This window comes from Diabrotica undecimpunctata, chromosome 8, assembly GCF_040954645.1.
Source record: "Diabrotica undecimpunctata isolate CICGRU chromosome 8, icDiaUnde3, whole genome shotgun sequence".
Classification (NCBI taxonomy): domain Eukaryota; kingdom Metazoa; phylum Arthropoda; class Insecta; order Coleoptera; family Chrysomelidae; genus Diabrotica; species Diabrotica undecimpunctata.
Genome location: NC_092810.1, coordinates 2,440,729 through 2,461,049, shown reverse-complemented (window position 1 = coordinate 2,461,049; position 20,321 = coordinate 2,440,729). Strand labels below are relative to the sequence as shown.

The window sequence follows — 20,321 nt, the reverse complement described above, 5'->3', positions numbered from 1 at the left end:
TTCAGACCAACAAAAATATATTAAATTAATTTAAAAAAAAAGGGGTTGGTTAATTTGTGAGGGTTGAAATGTTGAAATTATAATAAAAAGTTATTTTATATGCAAAAAATTAATTTTCGTTAAATAAAATGCACTCAAAAAATGTTTCAAACCGATAAAAATATTTTTTAATTCATTTTTGTCATAAGGGTGGTTGTAAGAGTTAAAAATTTCCAATAAATAAAATATTATTGTATAGCTGGGGTATTAATTTTTATTTGTATTTTAATACATAATTGAAATGTCTCAAGCTGCTACGACTTTTTTTCATATTATTTTTATAAAAAGTAGTAGCTTTTAAGGGTTTTTAAAGGGTTTTAAGGGTTTAAAATTGTGAATAATTAATTTTCATATTAGAGAACACATTACAATATTTACTTTATGCGAATAAACAAGATTTAAGTGCATAAAATAATTAAATCCGTGTTTTCCCAGTTTCTTCAATAAGGGGTAGTTTTCACCCCTTAAAAACAAAAAGCGCACCTAGAGCGTATATAACTTTTGAAGTGGAGGGTAAGATAAGCTTAATTTGAAATTTTCAAAGAAATCGATGCAGTAATAAAAAATTCGGAGGTATTACCATATTTTAAGCCTCAGTAATTGGACTATCAGTGGCATTTTCGTCTTTGACTACTGAAGTACAGCCTAAGGTTCGAACGATTATTACGCCGCCTTCTCCTGAGATTATGAGGTTGTCGTAAGCAGACATTTGCGTTAAATTACTGTTATTCTTCCACTACATGTTTGAAGCGAATAATTAAATTAAAATTTCTCGAAAACGTCAGATTCAATATCCTATTTGAATTCATAGAACCGACCAATAACTTTCCTCCCGACACTCTATTGACCAATACCGCAACAGTTTGCAATGTCATCAATTCGCCCGGCTCCAACTGACATGAAGTGTACATTTTTGAATGATATTTTTTATCTCCCGATGCGTTCATAAAAGTGTTTTATGTTGCGAGATTCGCGGTAAGAGCAAATGATTTATTCGGATACGGATGCTGGATACTTTTAGTAGAATTCGCGTGATTAGAAGAGTAATATCGATAAAGCAATGTGTTCCTATACACCGACAGTTGTGCCACTACCTTTACCAGAAGATGTACTTAAGGATCTTGTTAGTAAAGGTAAGAGAAGATTTTGCTAAAAGTTCTAGTAATATTCGCAGGTATATAAACTTTCAAATAATGTTGTTAACAAATGTGAAACAATTTTTTAGTAAAAATTCTTCACACGTTCTTCTTGTTTTGCTATAAATTGTTATTATCTAATTCTTCCACAATTTCATTCTATTTTTAAACTTTCTTCTCCATTTTCAATTCTTCATTTAATGTTTTCTTCTTTGATTGTTAATATTGATAATACGTTTCTTATTGAACAGCCTGGTCGCTTTTTTAATTTTCGTATAGTTCCGTTCTAACAGTGTATTTGACAAATTTGTAGCTTTTTTGGATTAGAGATGACAGCTTTGACTTAAACGGTTCGATGTACTAAGAAAGGTGATAGCAAATTTTCCCAATATTTAAAGCACTTCGAAAACAAACAAAAATACGGTTTTAACAATGTATTTTCCATTCATTTAGAGAAATGTACAATTATTGGTTCAAAAATATACAAATTTTTATATACAACACTCAAAATTTTTCAGTGGAATCAAGAATTGGATCTATAATCATAATCACTGTCGTAGGTATCTTCATTTGGAACGTAAATGATGCTGAATTATGATAAATAAATACAACATTCTACTATTAACTTTTCATATTGTTCGCACACTTTTTTTCCAAATTGCAGGAGTAGGAGTTCTAGCAGTATTTTTCTTAAGACTTCCTCGTTTCTCACTCTATCTGTCCATGGTATGCAAAATATTCTTCGCAACGTCCACATTTCGAAGGCCTCCAACTTATTAATGGAAGGTACTCTTAACGTCCATGTTTCCATGCCGTGTAACAATATGGACCATACATAGCATTTAACCATCCTGTAGCGGAGATTGAAAGAAAGATTTCGGTTAGCGGTTTAAATTTGATAAAAGCTTGTCTTGCTTGTTCGGTACGGCATTTTATTTCTTGTTGAGGATCCCATCGGTCATTCATCATCATTCCCAAGTATTTAAATGTTTTCACTTGATCGATTGGAGCATTATCTACTTGCAGTTGTATTCTTAAAAGTGCGTTTTTTCTTATTGCCATGCATTTAGTTTTTCCAGCATTTATCTTCAAGCCATATATTTTCCTACGGTGTTTATTTTATTTAACATCAACTGCATATCATGTTCGTCGTCTGTTATTATCGCGGTGTCGTCGGCGTTACGAATGTTTTTACCTTTAATCCACACTCAGACCCTTCCAGTGCCTCTGCAAAAATGTTCTCCACATAGAGATTGAAGAGCATAGGAGACAAAATACATCCTTGTCGCACCACTTTTAAAATTTCAAATTCTTCTGTGTTGGTTGATTTGTTCAGTCTCACTCGTGCTTTTTGATTCCAATAGAGATTTTGGATAACTCATATCTTTCTCTTCAATGTTAGCGTTGTGTAGCATTTTTATCATTGCGTCATGTTTTACGGTGTCAAACGCTTTTTCATAATCGAGGAATGTTATGACTATATCCTTTCGTTGATCCATGCAGTTTTGTACAAGCGCATTCAAGCAGAAAGCTGCTTCACGTGTACCCAGCCCGCTCTTGAAACCAAATTGTGTCTCACCGCTTAGATCTTCCAGCTTTCTGAGCATTCTTGTGTGAAGAATGCGAAGAAACACCTTAAGCAAATGCCTCATTAAACTTATCAGTCTGTGGTCTTTGCATTTTGTCGCTTTTTGTGATTTAGGGATCATTATAAAGGTTGAATAAAGCCAATCTATTGGAATGTGGCCGGTGTTATATATGGCATTGAAAATTGTTACCAGCATGTCGATGTTATCATCTTCCAACAGTTTTATGGCTTCCGTAGTAATTCCATCTGGTCCAGGGGCCTTGCCTAGTCTTGCTACTTTTATAACGTACTCCACCTCGGCGCGAATAATGGGAGGGCCAGACAAATTTCCGTGGGTAAGTTAGTAGTTGGCAGATTCGGTCTATTATCCGCAAAGAGGAAAGAAGCATAGTTTGCCCAGATTTTAGCTAGTCCTTCCTGGGTATGAACGTAGTTTCCTTGATCATTCTTTAGGCGAGTCTCATGGTGTTTCTTGTATATACTCAAAATTTCTTTGACCTTTTTATGTAGTCCAAAGCTGTCTCCCTTTTCTTGTAGTGATTCCAATTCTTCACAACGTCCAGCTTTCCTTCGCGTTTTTAATTCTTGGATTTCCTTGTTTTCCTGTTGATTCTGATGTATATATGGAAGATATAAAACATAAAATAAAGAAAATACGAAAACCATATACCACTTAAACACTGCCGATACGTTGATTTTAATTTACTAGCAAAATTTTCTTCCAGGTAAAGACTGGGCAATCACGAACGGTACTTGTATGCGATCGAGAGCAAACTTTTCAGAAGACTCCATAAATTTCGCTCCCTTCGTTTTGCTTCCTTCCACTATGCCCAGAAGGGACTTCGAGCAAGTTGTCAATCTTCAGACTGCGTTCCAGGAGCTGATACACTACGTTGCAAACGATAGAGAATTTTTAACGAAATGTTTGACTAGAATTATCGAGGTCGATTCGTTTACTGCGAAATTGTTCGAGATATATGAAGCTGTACAAGAAGAAGGGGAGACGCAGGTAAGTGAATCATTATGTAAGCTGGTAAAGAAAATAAACAACAAAAAATGTTATACTGGTGTGTGAAGGTTCTAAAATGTATTAAAGGGATAGCTGATGACAAATCCTTGAAGGTGAACAACTTTGTTTTTTTTAACAATCATAAAAAGTAAAAAAATATTGTTTCGCCTAATTTTGTGATTTTTTTGGTGGCCCAAGCCGATTTTTTGAGGACCATCTGAAATATAGACATCAAAGTAATAAATTGCCAGTGTCTTGAACGCCCGGTTGTCTCCTGTTGACAGATAGTTTTCCATGTATTTATGTAAGAAACATGCTCGTTGTGCTGCGATATGAGTTTTTTTCATTAAAGCTTTTCGATGAGTATCTTTTTTTAAATTTAAAGCCCAAATGTTTTAATATTATACTCAAGGATATTTTACTTGTAGAAACAATTTCTTTAGCCTGCAGCTCATTGATCAATGCTTCACAGGTTACATTTTTCTCTAAAATGTTATTTTTTTAATATATTACTATAACATGTTAAGTCCTACTCGTAATTCTCAACAGAAAGTTGGTTTACTCACTATTCTGCTACTTACACATTATATATTGTATTTCGAATTGCCATTTTATTGCTGTCAGGTAAATTAGTACTTTTCGTTTTTAAACGAGGTCTGTTTTTTCCCGGAGAAGATTGCAAAATATGACTTTCTGTTGAATTAATACTTGTTTGAGTTTTCATTGGTTTATAACAAGAATCTTAATCTATACATTCTTTGCATTTATAGATCACCACATTCTTCCACATACATATTTTTTCAGAACCTGTTAAAATTGTTAGACGGCCCAATAAAAGCACAAAGATTCTACGCGGTGACTCGAATATTAACTACTCTGTTGCTTGTACTACCCAATTATTTTTGGTTAATTTATTCAAATCGTATGGTTTCACAATGCACGTTAATTCTCCTACATTATCATTGTCATCATCAACATTGGTGCTACAGCCCTATAAAAGAGCCTCGACCTTCCCAAATCTATTACGCCAGTCCGTTCTATCCATTGCCAACTGTTGCCAGTTTGCTGCGCCTATTTTTCTACCATCCTCATCTACACCATCCCTCCATCTGAGTTTTGGCCTATCCCTACTTCTACTTCCCACAGGTTGTGACATAAGGATTCTTCTAAAAGGGTTGTTCTGCTGTGATCTTGCCAGATGTCCTACCCATCTTAGTCTGACTATTTTTATAAGGGATACTACGTCTTTACCACCAAATATATGTTTATATCTGTGATATATCTCGTAGTTGTACCTCCTTCTCCAAACACCATTTTCACAGATGCCACCGAATATTCTTCTCAGGATTCTTTGTTCAAATATAAGCAGGAGGTTTTCATCTGCCTTGGAAATGGTCCATGTCTCCGACCCATATGTCAACACTGGTTGTATAAGGGTTGTATATGGTAATTTTTGTTTTTTGGCTTAAGTTTCTGCTTCTCATATGTCTACTCAGTCCAAAATAGCATTTGTTTGCTAGGATTATTCTTCGCTTGATTTCTTCCGTCATGACGTTCTCCTTGGTGATCAGGGAGCCTAAGTATGTGAATTTGTCCACCACTTCAAAGGTAGAGTTATCAACCGTGAATTGGTTGCCGATGTTCCTGGCTCTATTGTTGGGTGTTGATGTCATTATCTTAGTTTTCTCCTCATTTACTTGCCGACCCATATTTTTTGAGGCGTTTGACAAGGTTGTATACATTTCTTCTAGCTTGCGTGTTGTGCGGGCAACTAGGTCAACATCATCTGCATATGCCAAAATTTGGGATGATTTATTTAAAATGTTTCCTCTGTTTTGGCCTACGAGAATTACTAAAACAACATCTACCATAATTGATTATATTGTCTTGGATTTCTCACGTCTTGATGTACGTTCTACAATTATTAACGCAGGACTCTCTGACTCATGAAGCAGTATATACGTTTAGGTAGGATTTTTTCCGCTCAGAACTTTCGTAAATTCCAAAATTTGTGCTTAACTTCTGGATGGCACTTTCACTCTGTGGACGTGGACTATAATTTCACTGGCATTTCCTTTATTTTCAATTATTGGAATGGAGTTTTACTGTAACAATGTGTAACAGAATATAGCGTTTAATCAAACAAAGGTTTATCTTCTTTTCATCATTAAATATTTTTGTAGATTGTGTTGCCTTGGAGGCAGCAGACCAAAGTATATAGAAAGAAAACCGTAAACATAGAAAACCATGGATGACAAACGAAATATTACAAATTATGGAGAGGAGACGGATGGTAAAAAACAAAAACCTAACAAGATACAAAGAACTCAACAGGGAAATTGAGAAAAAAATAAATGTAGCTAAGGAAGAGTGGATGAAAGAAAAATGTAAAGAGGTAGAAGATCTGCATATGAAGCATAAAGATAGAGAACTACACAGAAAGGTTAAAGAAGTAGCTGGAATATGGAAACCCAAACACTTATCAATTGTAACAAACAAGAAAAACCAAATCGAATTGGACCCTGAAAAACAGAAAGAAATATGGGAGTAATATCTTAAAGATTTGTTTGGTGATCAGAGAACAAAAGAGCCCCCACAAATAGATACAGATGAAAAATTAAACAATCTCACCGAAGAAGTTTTGCAGGCAATAAAAGACGCAAAGAACAACAAGGCACCCGGCGAAGACCTAATAATAGCCGAATATTTTAAACACCTTCTTCTTCTTAAAGTGCCCTCTCCTCAATGGAGGTTGGCTACTACAATTTTAAACTCTTCTCTATCTTCAGCTGTTCTTATTAGCTGTTCAAAATTTAGCCCTGTCCATTGTCGGATGTTTCTGAGCCACGACAGTCTTTTCCTTCCTAGGCCTCTCTTTCCCTCGATTTTTCCTTTCACTATAAGTTGGGAATATTGGTACTTATTATTTCTCAGTATGTGGCCTAGGTATGATGTTTTTCTAATTTTTACTGTGTTAAAAAGTTCTCTTTCCTTGCCTATTCTATGCAGCACTTCTTCGTTTGAGGTATGCGATGTCCATGAAATTTTTAAACACCTAAGTGATAATAAGTCAGGAAATTAACATCCCTCTAAAAAATTATATATAAACATGGCATAATACCACATGACTGGCTAACATCCACATATATAGCTCTTCCTAAAAAACAAAAAGCAAGGAAATGTAAAGACCATCGAACTGTATCCCTAATGAGTCATGCCGCTAAGATTTTTATGCGAATAATTTATAACCGAATTCAAAATAAGTGTGAAGAATACCTGAGTCATTCTCAATATGGCTTTAGAAAGAGTACAGGCACTAGAGAAGCAATTATGGGATTGACACTGATGGCAGAAAAGTATCTTGAGGTTCAAAAACGGCTGTATGTGTGCTTTGTCGATAATAGAAAGGTCTTTGACCGCATCAAACACGGAAAATTGATCGAGGTGCTAAAAGAAGTAGGGTTGGACGAACACGACATAGCTACCATAAGTAATACATACTGGAACCATACAGGATGCGTTCGAACAGAGAACGGAAACACCAAGTACATCAACATAAAACGAGGAGTGGTCAAGGGTACATTTTATCCCCCCTATTATTTAATGTATATGCTTCTTCTTCTTCTTCTTCTTCTTCTTCTTCTTCTTCTTTTTATATAGACATGACTCTGTCTGTTTTTCAACGTGCCTCCAGTAAGTTGTCATTCCATCGTTTGCGTGGTCTTCCTACTGATCGTCTTCCTATTGGGGAAACTTCTCTTGCCGTCTTTACTACTCTTTGTTGTCATTCGGCTTATATGATCGTTCCATTCTACTCTTCTATTTCGTACCCAGTTTTTGGTGTTCTCCGCCTTGAATTTATGTCGTATATCTGTACTTCTAGCTCTGTCCCATAGTGTCTTACCATCAATTTTTCTAAGTGTTTTCATCTCTGCTGTTTCTAACATCCTTTTTGTTCTCTCTGTGTCAGGTCTTGTTTCTGCCGCGTATGTCATTATTGGTTTGATGACTGTTTTGTAAATTCTGCCTTTCGTTTCTTTCCCGATATTTTTATTTCTCCATATTGTTTCGTTTAGGCAGCCTGCGGCTCTGTTTGCTCTATTCACTTGATCTTTCACTTCGGTTTCGAGCTATGCGGTTTAGTTGTATATGCCGAACATATAATTAGAGCTTCTCTTGAAGATCGCCCTGAAGGTGCCAGAGCCAATGGAATCATCATTAACAATATAAGATATGCCGATGACACCGTAGTATTAGCAGAAACAGAAGACCAACTAAAAATATTGATGAACATACTATCAGAAGAAAGTCACAGGCTGACCTTGGACATTAACTTTTCCAAAACCAAAATTCTGGTATTCCACAAAAACCCCCATGAACAAGTTACACCTAACATACAAATAAATGGTATCACCCTTCAGAGTTCCCAAAGCTTCATATATCTGGGCAGAGAACTAAATAGTCAACTAGACCACTCAAAAGAAATTAGAAGACGCATTGAAATAGAAAGATCTGGTTTCATGAATATGCGTAAAATGCTCTGTAATCCCAAGCTATCAGTCTCAGTAAGATTGAGAACACTAAAGTGTTATGTGTGGGCTCTATACTATATGGTAATCCCAAGCTATCAGTCTCAGTAAGATTGAGAACACTAAAGTGTTATGTGTGGGCTCTATTACTATATGGCTGCGAGACCTGGACATTAAAACAGTATGACGTCAACAAATTAAATTCATCTGAAATATGGATGTACCGCCGAATGCTAAGAATAAGCTGGACCAGCAGAACTACGAATGAAGAAGTACTGAGAGCGATGAACACACGCCCTCATCTGGTCAATACTATCAAAATTAGAAAGACGTCATATCTAGGACACATAATGTACCATAGGGAATTTGAGCAGCTCCAGGTAATATTAGAAGGCAAGATTGAAGGTAAAAGGGGCATAGGACGAAAGAAAAAATCTTGGCTACGAAACATCAAAGGTTGGACCCACACAAGATGAAATTAATTAATTCATTAAGCCCAGAACAGAGAGAAACTTGCCATATTGATCGCCAACCTCAACAGAGAAGGCACTTAGGAGGAGGAGATAGATTTTGTTACAGATATCGATTCAAAACCACTTTGATTAATATTTCTGGTATTTTCTTCGTATAGCAAATACACTATAAATACTTTCTCTTGTCTGAGTGATATGAAGTTAACACACAGTCAATAAGGTTATTAATATATCGTTCCACATGTGGCTAATTTAATAATAATTGTTTTTATATGGATTGTTCAAGTCGACTGTTAGTAAATAAATTAGTAAATAGATATAATCTTAAAGCAACGTATTGTGTTACAGATTTTCTTATATCTGCGCTGTTAAATAAGTATTATTTATGTTACCACCAAGGTGGTAATTGCATATAAATATAATTGTCGAGGGTTCTAATCGTACGGAAATCTAAAGTGTTGATAATTAGTAATAGATTATTATGATTATGGATCTAAAATTTCTGTACTAATTATTTTACGTACGTTTATAAAGATAGGACTGTTTTAATACCATGAAAGACTATATAAAATTACCTCAAACCTGTTCTTACAGAGGAATAATAAATTAAGTCAAAAACTAAATCTGCATTCGATTAATAAGAAAATAAAAGAAAACATGACAAAATGGAAACAACATAGGTATAAACAGAATGAAGACTGCTCTCTGAAATAAATAAGACCATCTCATTTTAAATAAGATTTACAGTTAATATAAACTGAAGAGGAAGCTCGAAAGCTCTCAAAATGTCGCAAGAGAAACATGGTCCATAATGAACGATCTTTGAAATAAAATTAACACAGCTCAAACATTTTCTCTTCCAAACCCTGAAAATCTAAATGTGAATAAAAATATAACATCAACTATGTTGCCACAACAAGATCCTATTTCCTACCTCCTCAATTCAAATAATTCAAATAAGGTCTCAAGTTGATTCTTTATCAGACCTTTTGATTGTGTAAATCACGACATTTTGATAAAAAAACTAAATTTCTACGGAATTCGAGGACTTTCTTTGAATTGGTTTTAATCTTACTTGAGATGGTTCCAATCTTTTTACATCGAAAAATCGATGGAAATTTTTTGAAGTTATACTTCTATACGCGCGCTCCACGTTGGAAATTTTTATGGGAGTGAATCTGTGAAATCATTACATATGTAAGATAATGAGTAAGAGAGAGACAGAAGATATATTTTCTCTCTCTTCCTCTCTCGAATATAAAAATGTTCCTTTTGTATATATAACTTAATATTATATATATTATATAAAGATATATATACACATAATATTATACATATAATAAAATATTTATTAATATTATTATTTATGTGATATGTTTTGTATTATTTATTAAATGTTCATAATTGTATTATTCTTTTGTATTTCAAAATAATAATCTCAATAAATCACTGTATGATCCAGAACTGTCAATTTTGAAATACATTTGTGTCATGTCCTCGGTAGTGTAGTAGTCTGTATCCCCGCCTGTCACGCGGGAGACCGGGGTTCGATTCCCAGTCGGGGAGGACTTTTTTATTAATATTATTACATTATTGTCATTACATACTAAACACCTACATGTTTTTCCAGCAAGACCTAATCATAACTACTCCACCAGAAATTCAAACTTTGATGTGTATTTACCGATCCCGTCCACTGAGTTATAAAATTATTAAAGTCCATTGAGTTAAAATTATACAACCATCTCCCTTTGCAACTTAAATCTACAACTTCTTTCCTTAAGCCGCGTTTACACGATTACAATTGGCGAGACAATTGTCAGAAGACAACTGACTGGCATGAAATTATTGTCTTCGTCTAAACACTTCAGGCCAATTGCCTTGCCAACTGCCCTCACGATTGGCCCAAAATTCAGTTGTCTCCGGGAGTAGACTGAGGACAATGAGCTGCGCCCAGTGAGTCCCTCCACCACTCGAAATCTCAATTGTCGCGACAATTGGCGCCGTGTGAACGGTGTAGGCCAGTAGTGCTGTCTTGTTTTTTGCCAGTTCCCTCACCGGACACCACAGATGACGAGCAGTCGGCCATGTTTTAGCTGCCTACTGCCATGGCAATAGTTGGCCTCGTATAAACATCTTCTCGTTCAACTGGACTGGCCTCCGACAATCCGCAACCATGTGATGACAATTGTCCAATGACAATTGTCTCGCCAATTGTCGTCGTGTAAACGCGGCTTTAAGTTCCGTAAATTGACAAAAGCCTATCTATCTGAAAGATCATATTATTCACTGGAAGAGTTTCTTAACGAATAACTAAGAAATTACTGAACCTTGATGTACAAGCAACTAAAATATTTTTATATATTTGAGTATCACATGCAGCAACTTGGTTCGTAAGGTTTTATTAGGCAATTTGCAATTTAGTTAAATTTTGTAATGGATTGTATATTTCATTATCTTTTATTTTGTGATATTGACGATTTATGTAATTCTAGTTAATTTTAATTATTATTGTTATTTTTTTTACTTTTTGTTAGCTTTATCCATAAAGTCGTACAATTTTCCCTGACAATAAAGCTTATTTCTATTCTATACAAATGGTCTTTATATAATTAAACAATTAAGTATTTCTTGAAAATAAAATTAACCAACCAAATACTATTATTTTTAGCCAATCAGTGTGGGATTGTTAAGATGTGATTACATGATGGAGACTGAAAAGTTAAATGGACAGAAACATCACGAAGATGGCTTTCCACCATTCAGTTGGAAATTAGTAGAAATAAACAATATAGCTGCTGGATTTGGATGGCTTGGGCCGGCCTCTGGTTTGCTGCACAGGTAAATTCAAACGCAATTCTTTAAGTTATTTCCTCAAAAATATTGTAAGCCGGTGCTCCATCTTGTTGAAGACAAGCTTCGTTAACCTCATTATTATGTGAAACGTGCAGTGCTAGTACAATTACTTGTCGTAAAATGTTGCAGTAACGCTCTCCGTTTAAATTTTTGTTATAAATCATGAGAGCGAATGCACATAAGAGATCACTGCAGGTACTGGAGAAAACATTGAAAGATCTTTGCGACAACTTTATGGAAGCTAGGGATCAGCTCCTAAAACTGCTGCGTCGTCTGCAATTCGGTAGAGGCTTCAATAGGATCTTCAACTAAAGCGAATAAAATAAGAAAACTCTTTCAAAGACAAATATTTAGAGCCTATATAAAACTCAAAAATTGCTGCAGAAGCTTTCTTGAACTAAATATCTTATTTACGGATTTGACATATGTACTCAAAATTTTTCAATTAGCGTAAAAAACAAAAGTATTACTAATATTTATTTTTATTATAGATATATCTTACAAGAAATGAATTTATACGACAAAATATGCAACGTAAGTAACTTAGACTTTTTTCGAATGTCCCTTAATCTAATATTTTTTAACTTTTCATTTAAAATTGTTTGACATTCCCTATGAGAAATATTCTATTTTTATTTTTGATTGATAGATATTACTGACATCTCAAACGATATATTTATTTTGTATTATACATACTATTTAATATATTTATAACATTTAATAAGGGCAGTGGTAGGCTACTTTAATTCATAATAGAGTATATGAAACGAGCTCTTTTATAATGCTCGTCTTCTTTGCACCATTCTATTCCTGCAATGCGATATTTAAAAATATTGCTGCATTCCATGAAGAGCTCAGTATGTCGGTAACTTGGATAACTCCCATCTCCTTCTGGAGTGAGAGAAGGCATGTTAACCGCTCTATCCATTGCTTGATGTGACCTAAGTGAGTAGGGCTCTCGGTCGGTGGCCATAGACACGGGCTATGGATACCTAGCTAGGATTAAAATTGCCTTTTTAAAGAATAACACAATAAATAAAGTTTATTAAACAATATTCACAGTAATTATAACAGTTAGGAAAAGATATAACATAACTTATACTAAGAATCTGTAAGAAAGGTATAATTATCTCCTGATCCGGAAATCTGGAGGATAATTATATTAATTAGTCTTAAAATAAGAATCTGCAAGGTAATATATGTTAGTTATTAACAATAAACCAAATATAAACAAAATTCAAATTAATAAGTGTAGGGAATGTCACTTGTCAAAAATGCTTGGAGTGGGAAGAGACTCGGGATAAAGACAGGAATGTCGGTTGTTATGCCATTCGGGATAATCAACAATAAAAAGGACAAGAAATACACTGTAAAAATAATTAGAGACAAAAATTAAAATTATTTTATGAAAAAATTTTCCAAGTCGATAGGACCTATAGGAAATATTACAAGTTAATTAAATGGTGACAAATAGGCATAAATAATGTAAATCAATTTAAATAACTGTAAATAAAATAAAACAACAAATATTAAAGTCAGAAAATAATAATCAAATTTTTTAACAGTGTACCAGAAATAAAATAAATATCAAAATTCCAAGATAGAAATTATAAGTTTAACAGTGTACCTGAAAGAGAAAAGAGAAAAAGAAATAGCATACAAGTTATATATATATATATATATATATATATATATATATATATATATATATATATATATATATATATATATATCAAAGTATTAAATTCAAAGTTTAAAAAGTTTATAAGTATAAAAAAAATATCAAAGTCAAAATTCAAATATAAAAGTTTAGCAGTGTACCTGAAGATAAAAGGGAAAAATAATACACAGTTTATACGTTTATTTTGCAAGTATAAAATATATATATATCAGCAATATATCTGAAAGAGAAAATAAAACACAACACAGGGAGTCTTTATTTAATCTCAATCTTTTAAAAGGATATATGCACCGTCCGGTGGCTAAGTCCCGTGAAGTAGGGACTTAGCAGAATCTGTAAGAGAATTTTCTTACACGACCTGTAAGCCTACCGAAATAATCAGATTTTGGACTAAGTCCAAAAACACAGATTAATTCGATAAAAAATGGCGACGCTCTTAAGGGAATTTATTAGCAAATTCGACTAAGTCGAAAAGCACAGATAAATCCATCAAAATGGCCGCCGGTGGTTTGCAAACAAACCGTGGTTAAAGATGGGAACGTTAGGTTCCGGGTTTATAGGTGAGCTGTGAAAAGAAACAAGAAACTCTAGGAACTTAATCGACCAGAGGATCTTAACATGCCTAGAAGGCTGGATCTGCGGACCAAACCTGACCAGATCTGATTTCCTGGCCGTCGTGCACTTCTTTTATGCCAAAAAAAGTAGGTCAATCGTAACGGTCGTTTTGGACTTTTTTACTATTGGACCTGCACGACGACCAATGCCCAATTTTCAGAATTATCATTGGCTGCAGCTCAGATGCCGTTCGACCAACGATAATTCAGAAAATGAGCAACAGACTCCTGAATTATGATTGGCTGCAATTACTGTTGCCATTTGACCAATCAGAATTCAGTAGGCTGGGCGACAAGTAGTAGATATAAGTTGATTTTATTGGCTATTGACCACTCTCTCACAGAAGAATTTTACGGAGGATAATTATGGAAAATATTTACTAATGACTATTGACTATAGAAATTGACTATGAGAGCCTGGAATGAGGAATAAATCCCGGAAGAGTGTTATATTGGGATCGTTTGCCCGCTACACAAAAAGGGTGATCAATTAGAATGTAGAAACTATAGAGGAATAACTCTCCTTAATACAGCATACAAAATATTTTCGAGTATTTTATATGGTCGCCTGAGTGCATATTCAGAGGAGCTTCTTGGCGAATATCAAAGTGGTTTTAGGCCTGGTTAATCAACAACAGACCAGATCTTTGTGCTAAGGCAAATACTGGAAAAAACCAATGAATTCAATATCGACACATACCATCTTTTCGTATATTTTAAATTGGCCTATGATAGTGTCCTAAGAAATAAATTGTATGAAGCCATGGATGAATTCCACATCCCCGATAAACTGATGATTGGTTAAGGCTACAATGCGTAAAGTTGCTTGCAAAGTCGAAATACAGGGCGAACAATCACAGGCATTTGAAACGCATGTTGGGCTGCGACAGGGAGATACGCTGGCGTGTCTCCTTTTCAACTTGGCTCTGGAAAAGGTGGTCAGGGATGCCCAAATAGACAACAGAGGAAACATTTTTAATAAATCCTCCCCAATTTTGGCATATGCAGATGATGTTGACCTAGTTGCCCGCACAACATGCAAGCTAGACGAAATGTATACCACCTTGTCAAATGCCTCAAAAATATGGGCCTGCAAGGAAATGAGAAGAAAACTAAGATAGTGGCATCAACACCCAACAGTAAAGCCAGAAACATCGGCCACCAATTCACAGTTGATAACTCTACCTTTGAAGTGGTGGACAAATTCACATACTTAGGCTCCCTGATCACCAAGGAGAACGTCATGACGGAAAAAATCAAGCGAAGAATAATCCTAGCAAACAAATCCTATTTTGGACTGAGTAGACATATGAGAAGCAGAAACTTAAGCCAAAAAACAAAAATAACCATATACAAAACCCTTACACAACCAGTGTTGACATATGGGTCGTAGGCATAGACCATTTCCAAGGCAGATGAAAATATCCTGCTTATATTTAAACGAAGAATCCTGAGAAGAATATTCGGTGGCATTTGCGAAAATGGTGTTTGGAGAAGGAGATAGGGGAGGGTGTTCCACAGCGAAACATGTTCCACACTGAAACAAAGAGATTTTAAAATTCAAATACCGCGCCAAATCAACGCAACCTTCGCTTCAGAGAAGTTCCCGCCGTCCTCTACTTGTTATCTTAATCTCAGTGTATGTAAATTCGCTGTTCTGTTGCGACGAAAAAAATATTGTTTTTCTGGTTCCAAGTAAATTTTAAGTGATATATTTTCAACCCGGTAAGTCTCCAATTATTTAATTTAATATTTGCTAAGTTAAGGTACGTTGCGGGGTAAGGTACATAATTGATTGATGATTTCTGAAATTTGCGGCATTTTGAATGTATTAGGTTAGGTTGTTAAGTTAATTGTTGGGAAAAGTGCTTAATGGTCCAGATTGAAACAAGTCCATGTGGCGCACAGTGAAACATGTTTCACTGTACCCCATGACACATGCAACAATGTTTTAATTATTTATTTTTTAGTTGTCATCCAAGTTTAAGATGGCTCGTAACCGTAAGCGCAAAACAAACATTGGCACTTTCAGTCAAGAACAGATGAAAGCAGCTGTGCGTCTCGTTGTCCAAGAAAATCTGCCTATAAGACGAGCAGCAGAATTACAAGGTGTTGTCTATGTTACTTTGTTTAGGTAAGAAATCAGATGCATTTAAGTAACTTTTTCTGTTGTATGATGCACTATTTTTCATTTCTAAAAATAGTTTTTCTTTTATTTTAGGTATGTACGCAAAGTTAAAGCGAACCCCGATTCAGACACTGTTTTTCGTCCAAAATATGATGTGAGGTTAATTTTTACACATGATGAAAAAAAAACCTTAGTTGACTATATTTTGACCTCTGCAAAGATGTGCTATGGACTTACTCCACTGGAATGCCGCAAGCTTGCGTTTGAGTCAGCAATAAAAAACAATAAGGAAATCCCTAATAATTGGAAAGAACAAAAAATGGCAGGTAGAGAGTGGTATTTTGGCTTCAGGAAAAGGCATCCAGAATTAAGTTGCTCCTCCTAAAATTTTGCCAAAAAAGGTATGAAACAGGTCTCTCAATGTACTAGTGGGGATAGAGGGGTTCTTGTAACGACCTGCAGTATCATTTGTGCTGGTGGTTATGCCTTACCTCCGGCCACGGTATTTCCCAGAGTTCATTTCAAGGAAATGATGATACAAGATGCTCCAGCTGGTACGTTGGGATTGGCTGCTTCTTCTGGATGGATGAACAGGGAATTATTTCCGCAAGTAATGCGGACCCCATAAACCCCAGCCTTCTCATCATGAATAATCACGAGAGCCATTTGTCAATGGAAACCTTGGATCTTGCAAAGTCAAATAGGGTCACAATATTGACACTACCTCTACACTGCTCAAACAAAATGCAGCCCTTAGATGTAGCAGTATTTTCATCGTTCAAGGCGCATTATAACAATGCCATGCAAGGTTGGCTTCTTAATCACCCTGGTATTCCAGTAAATATTTTTAATGTCGGAAGTTTTGTTAAAGTTGCGTATGAAAGATCAATGACACCTACCAACATCAGATCAATCAGCAGGATTTAAGAAAACTGGCATCTTCCCTTATGATCCAGAAATATTTTCAGATGACGATTTCCTCATGTCGGCTGTAACAGACAGACCTGAAAATCATTCTGAATCAACAGTTATTCAACAGCCTGAGCAAGAAACAGAAAAACAGCAAGGCATCGAGGGAACTGATGAAACGCCAGCAGAAAATAAAACCAATAATAAATCTTCTTTTGTTTCTCCACAAATCTTTCGAGGATTTCCAAAGGCACAAAAAAGAAAGATTTAGAAATCTAGAAGGCAAGGAAAAACAATTATTGCGACTGACACTCCTGAAAAGGTCGAACTAGCTAAAAGGGAATTGAGTAGAAAAAAAGTAAACCAAACAGCTGTGGTGACCAAAAAAAAGTAAACCAAAAGGTGACAAGAAAAATTACAGATGATAATGATGGCGAAGAACAAGAATGACAGGAATCATCAAGTGAAAGCGATTGGACACCGGAAGATCCAATTCCAGATCTTACTGAGGAATTAACCAGACCTCCAACTAAAAATAACTTCGTTTTGGTACAGTTTACGACCAAGAATTTGATTTACTTTGTTAGGAAAATATTGAACGTTTTGGAAAAAGATGAATTTGAAATTTCCTTTATGAGGAAAAGCGCAAAAGTAACTGGCAAATTCTTCTTTCCTACAAATCCAGATATTTCAGTTGTTCGGTTAGAAGATATTAAAATGCTTTTACCTCAACCGAATCTTTTTGGATCAACGTCAAGACAAAATGCCTACATGAGTTTTGAAATAAATTTTAACAATCATGACGTTCGGTAAAATATATCTATTAATAAGTTCATTTAGGTCCTAGTGAGTAAAACTTGTATGACACTACATATTTTACATTAAACATATTTTTGTTTAGAAAGTGTTTCATTGTACCCCACCGATAGTTTCAGTGTGCCCCATATTTGGGGCACACTGAAACAAATGACATGGTAATAAAAAATAGTAAAAGATAGGTAATATTATTAGGTAATTCAATCAAATCGCTGCTATAATGACAAGTAATGTCTAATATTTGCGATATTACAAACAAATTATACAAAAATCTAATTTTTCTAAAAAAAGATGTCATTTGAAAAAAAAAATGATCAACTGTGGAACACTCTCCCCTACAACTACGAGATATATCACAGATATAAACATATATTTGGTGGTAAAGACGTAGTATCCCTTATAAAAATTGGAAGACTAAGATGGGCAGATACTCTCTCTCTCTCTCTGTCTCTCTCTCTCTCTCTCTCTCTCTCTCTCTCTCTCTCTCTCTCTCTCTCTGTCTCTCTCTCTCTCTCTCTCTCTTTGTTTTAGGAAAAAAATTATCTTGCTGTTTCTAAAGGACCATTTTTACAATGTTTTAGCTGCCAGAAAACAACGCTTTATCGGAATTTTGTAAGGGCTTTTTGGAAGCGTGGAACATGTATGGCGATTGCCAAGCTGTGATTTTAATGATAGTTGAAGACGTAATTTACAATATTTGTGATCAAAGAATTCATGAGTTTAAATTTAGGGAGCTAAATCCACACGTTAGGTTTATTAGAAGGACTTTGACGGAAATATACAAAAGTGGGAAACTTAACGAGAAGAAGGAACTTGTAGTGTGAGTATAAGCAAAATGTTTGACTCTTCTATTTTTATATTTATAATCTAACATTTTGTCAACAGTAATATTATATTTTTTAGAGGAAACGATGTTGTAGCTGTGGTTTACTTCAGATGTGGATACAACCCCGGCCAATACCCTACTGAAAACGAATGGACAGCTCGATTATTAATCGAAAAGTAATTTTGATTACAATTAAATATTTATAATTTCGTTTCATAAGATTTTATGTAGGTATTTTACAATTTAAGTAAATTGAAACAACGTTATATCGCTCAATAATGGTAATATAAAAGCAATAATAGGCAATTTATATTACAGAAGCGTGTAGAGTGTGGTATATTATTGGGTTATATTTTGAATTTACAAATGAATTTTTAATTCTTTTATAGTCTTTAGCAAAAAATATATTTACTATTACCGTTATTCAAATATTTTCTAGATTTTCCTAAACAATATTTACATTGATTTTTGTTCTAAAATAAACCTGCTCTAGTTTCAAGCTAAAATAACTAACTCTAACGAACTGTTTCACGTTAACAGCTATTTTTCGCCTAGGTATTCCTGTCTTATTAGCCAAAGTTTATGCAAAGACGCATATGCATCTATATTCTTTGGTTTATGTATAAATTTTCGTATATTTTTCATATACTTATTGTATTTTTTAGGTCTAAAGCCATCAAATGCCCGAACATCCAATACCATTTAGCGGGAACGAAAAAAGTTCAACAGGAATTAGCAAAACACGGAGTCATTGAAAGATTTATTAAAGATCGATGGAAAGTTGAACTCATCAGAGATGTATTTGTTGGTATATATGGTTTAGAATTTGACGATGATGGGGAAAAAGCGGTCAAAATGGCATTAAAGACACCTGAAAGGTGAACTTTATAACAAATATGAGTAAAATGAATTTTAAATGCACATTTTCTATATTTTTAACTTCTCTAAAAGAACAATGATGACTGAACATGCAACTTATACTACACTATAATATAATATGTATAACCTACTTTTACTACGCTTTGTACGCTATTTTATATTATGTACATACCTAATAAAATATACTTTCAGATATGTTTTAAAACCACAAAGAGAAGGTGGTGGGAACAATATATATGGAAAAGACGTTAAAGAATATTTAGAAGGAATGGCAAACAGCAAAGAAAGAGAATCGTGGATATTGATGGAAAGGATCATTCCTCCCATAGTACGTGGATATATGGTAAAGCCAGGAAGCTCAAACCCGCCTCCCATATCAGAAACAATATTAGAATTGGGAATATTCGGTATTATCATTGGGTAAGATTTCTTTTAAAGTTTACGTTCAACATGTATTGAGAATAGAGAATTTTTGAATCTTATCTGTCAATTACAAAGATTTTTTTGGAACTACTGAATCTTAAACTTAAAATTCATTTTCAGGACTCCAAAAACGATAATTACGAACAGACAGACAGGTCATATGGTCAGATCAAAAATTGCAACAGCAAATGAAGGTGGTGTAATGATAGGGTTGGGTGCATTAGACAGTCCCTATTTACTGCAATAAATATTTTTAAGCAGTTATTTTAATACAAGCTAGAACTGATATTTTGTAATGATTTTTAAAGATTTTTACAGTTTTGAAGTATTTATTTATTTATCTTACAACTTTTATAGTTATATTTTATTATTTGTCGTCCAATAATAAATATTGTTTATGTTATTTATTTTATAA

The 20,321-nt window shown here is 34.4% G+C and overlaps 1 protein-coding gene across 1 annotated transcript; it reads left to right on the top strand.

The window, feature by feature from the left end:
• The first annotated feature begins 927 nt into the window (after positions 1–927).
• LOC140448215 (glutathione synthetase-like) lies at positions 928–20,281 on the top strand. Its single transcript, XM_072541323.1, has 9 exons — positions 928–1,172; positions 3,489–3,772; positions 11,446–11,615; positions 12,122–12,164; positions 18,360–18,598; positions 18,682–18,780; positions 19,270–19,482; positions 19,676–19,903; positions 20,027–20,281. The coding sequence occupies exons 1-9, from the start codon at positions 1,100–1,102 to the stop codon at positions 20,151–20,153; spliced, it is 1,476 nt and encodes a 491-aa protein (XP_072397424.1). The 5' UTR covers positions 928–1,099; the 3' UTR covers positions 20,154–20,281.
• Positions 20,282–20,321: the final 40 nt, after the last annotated feature.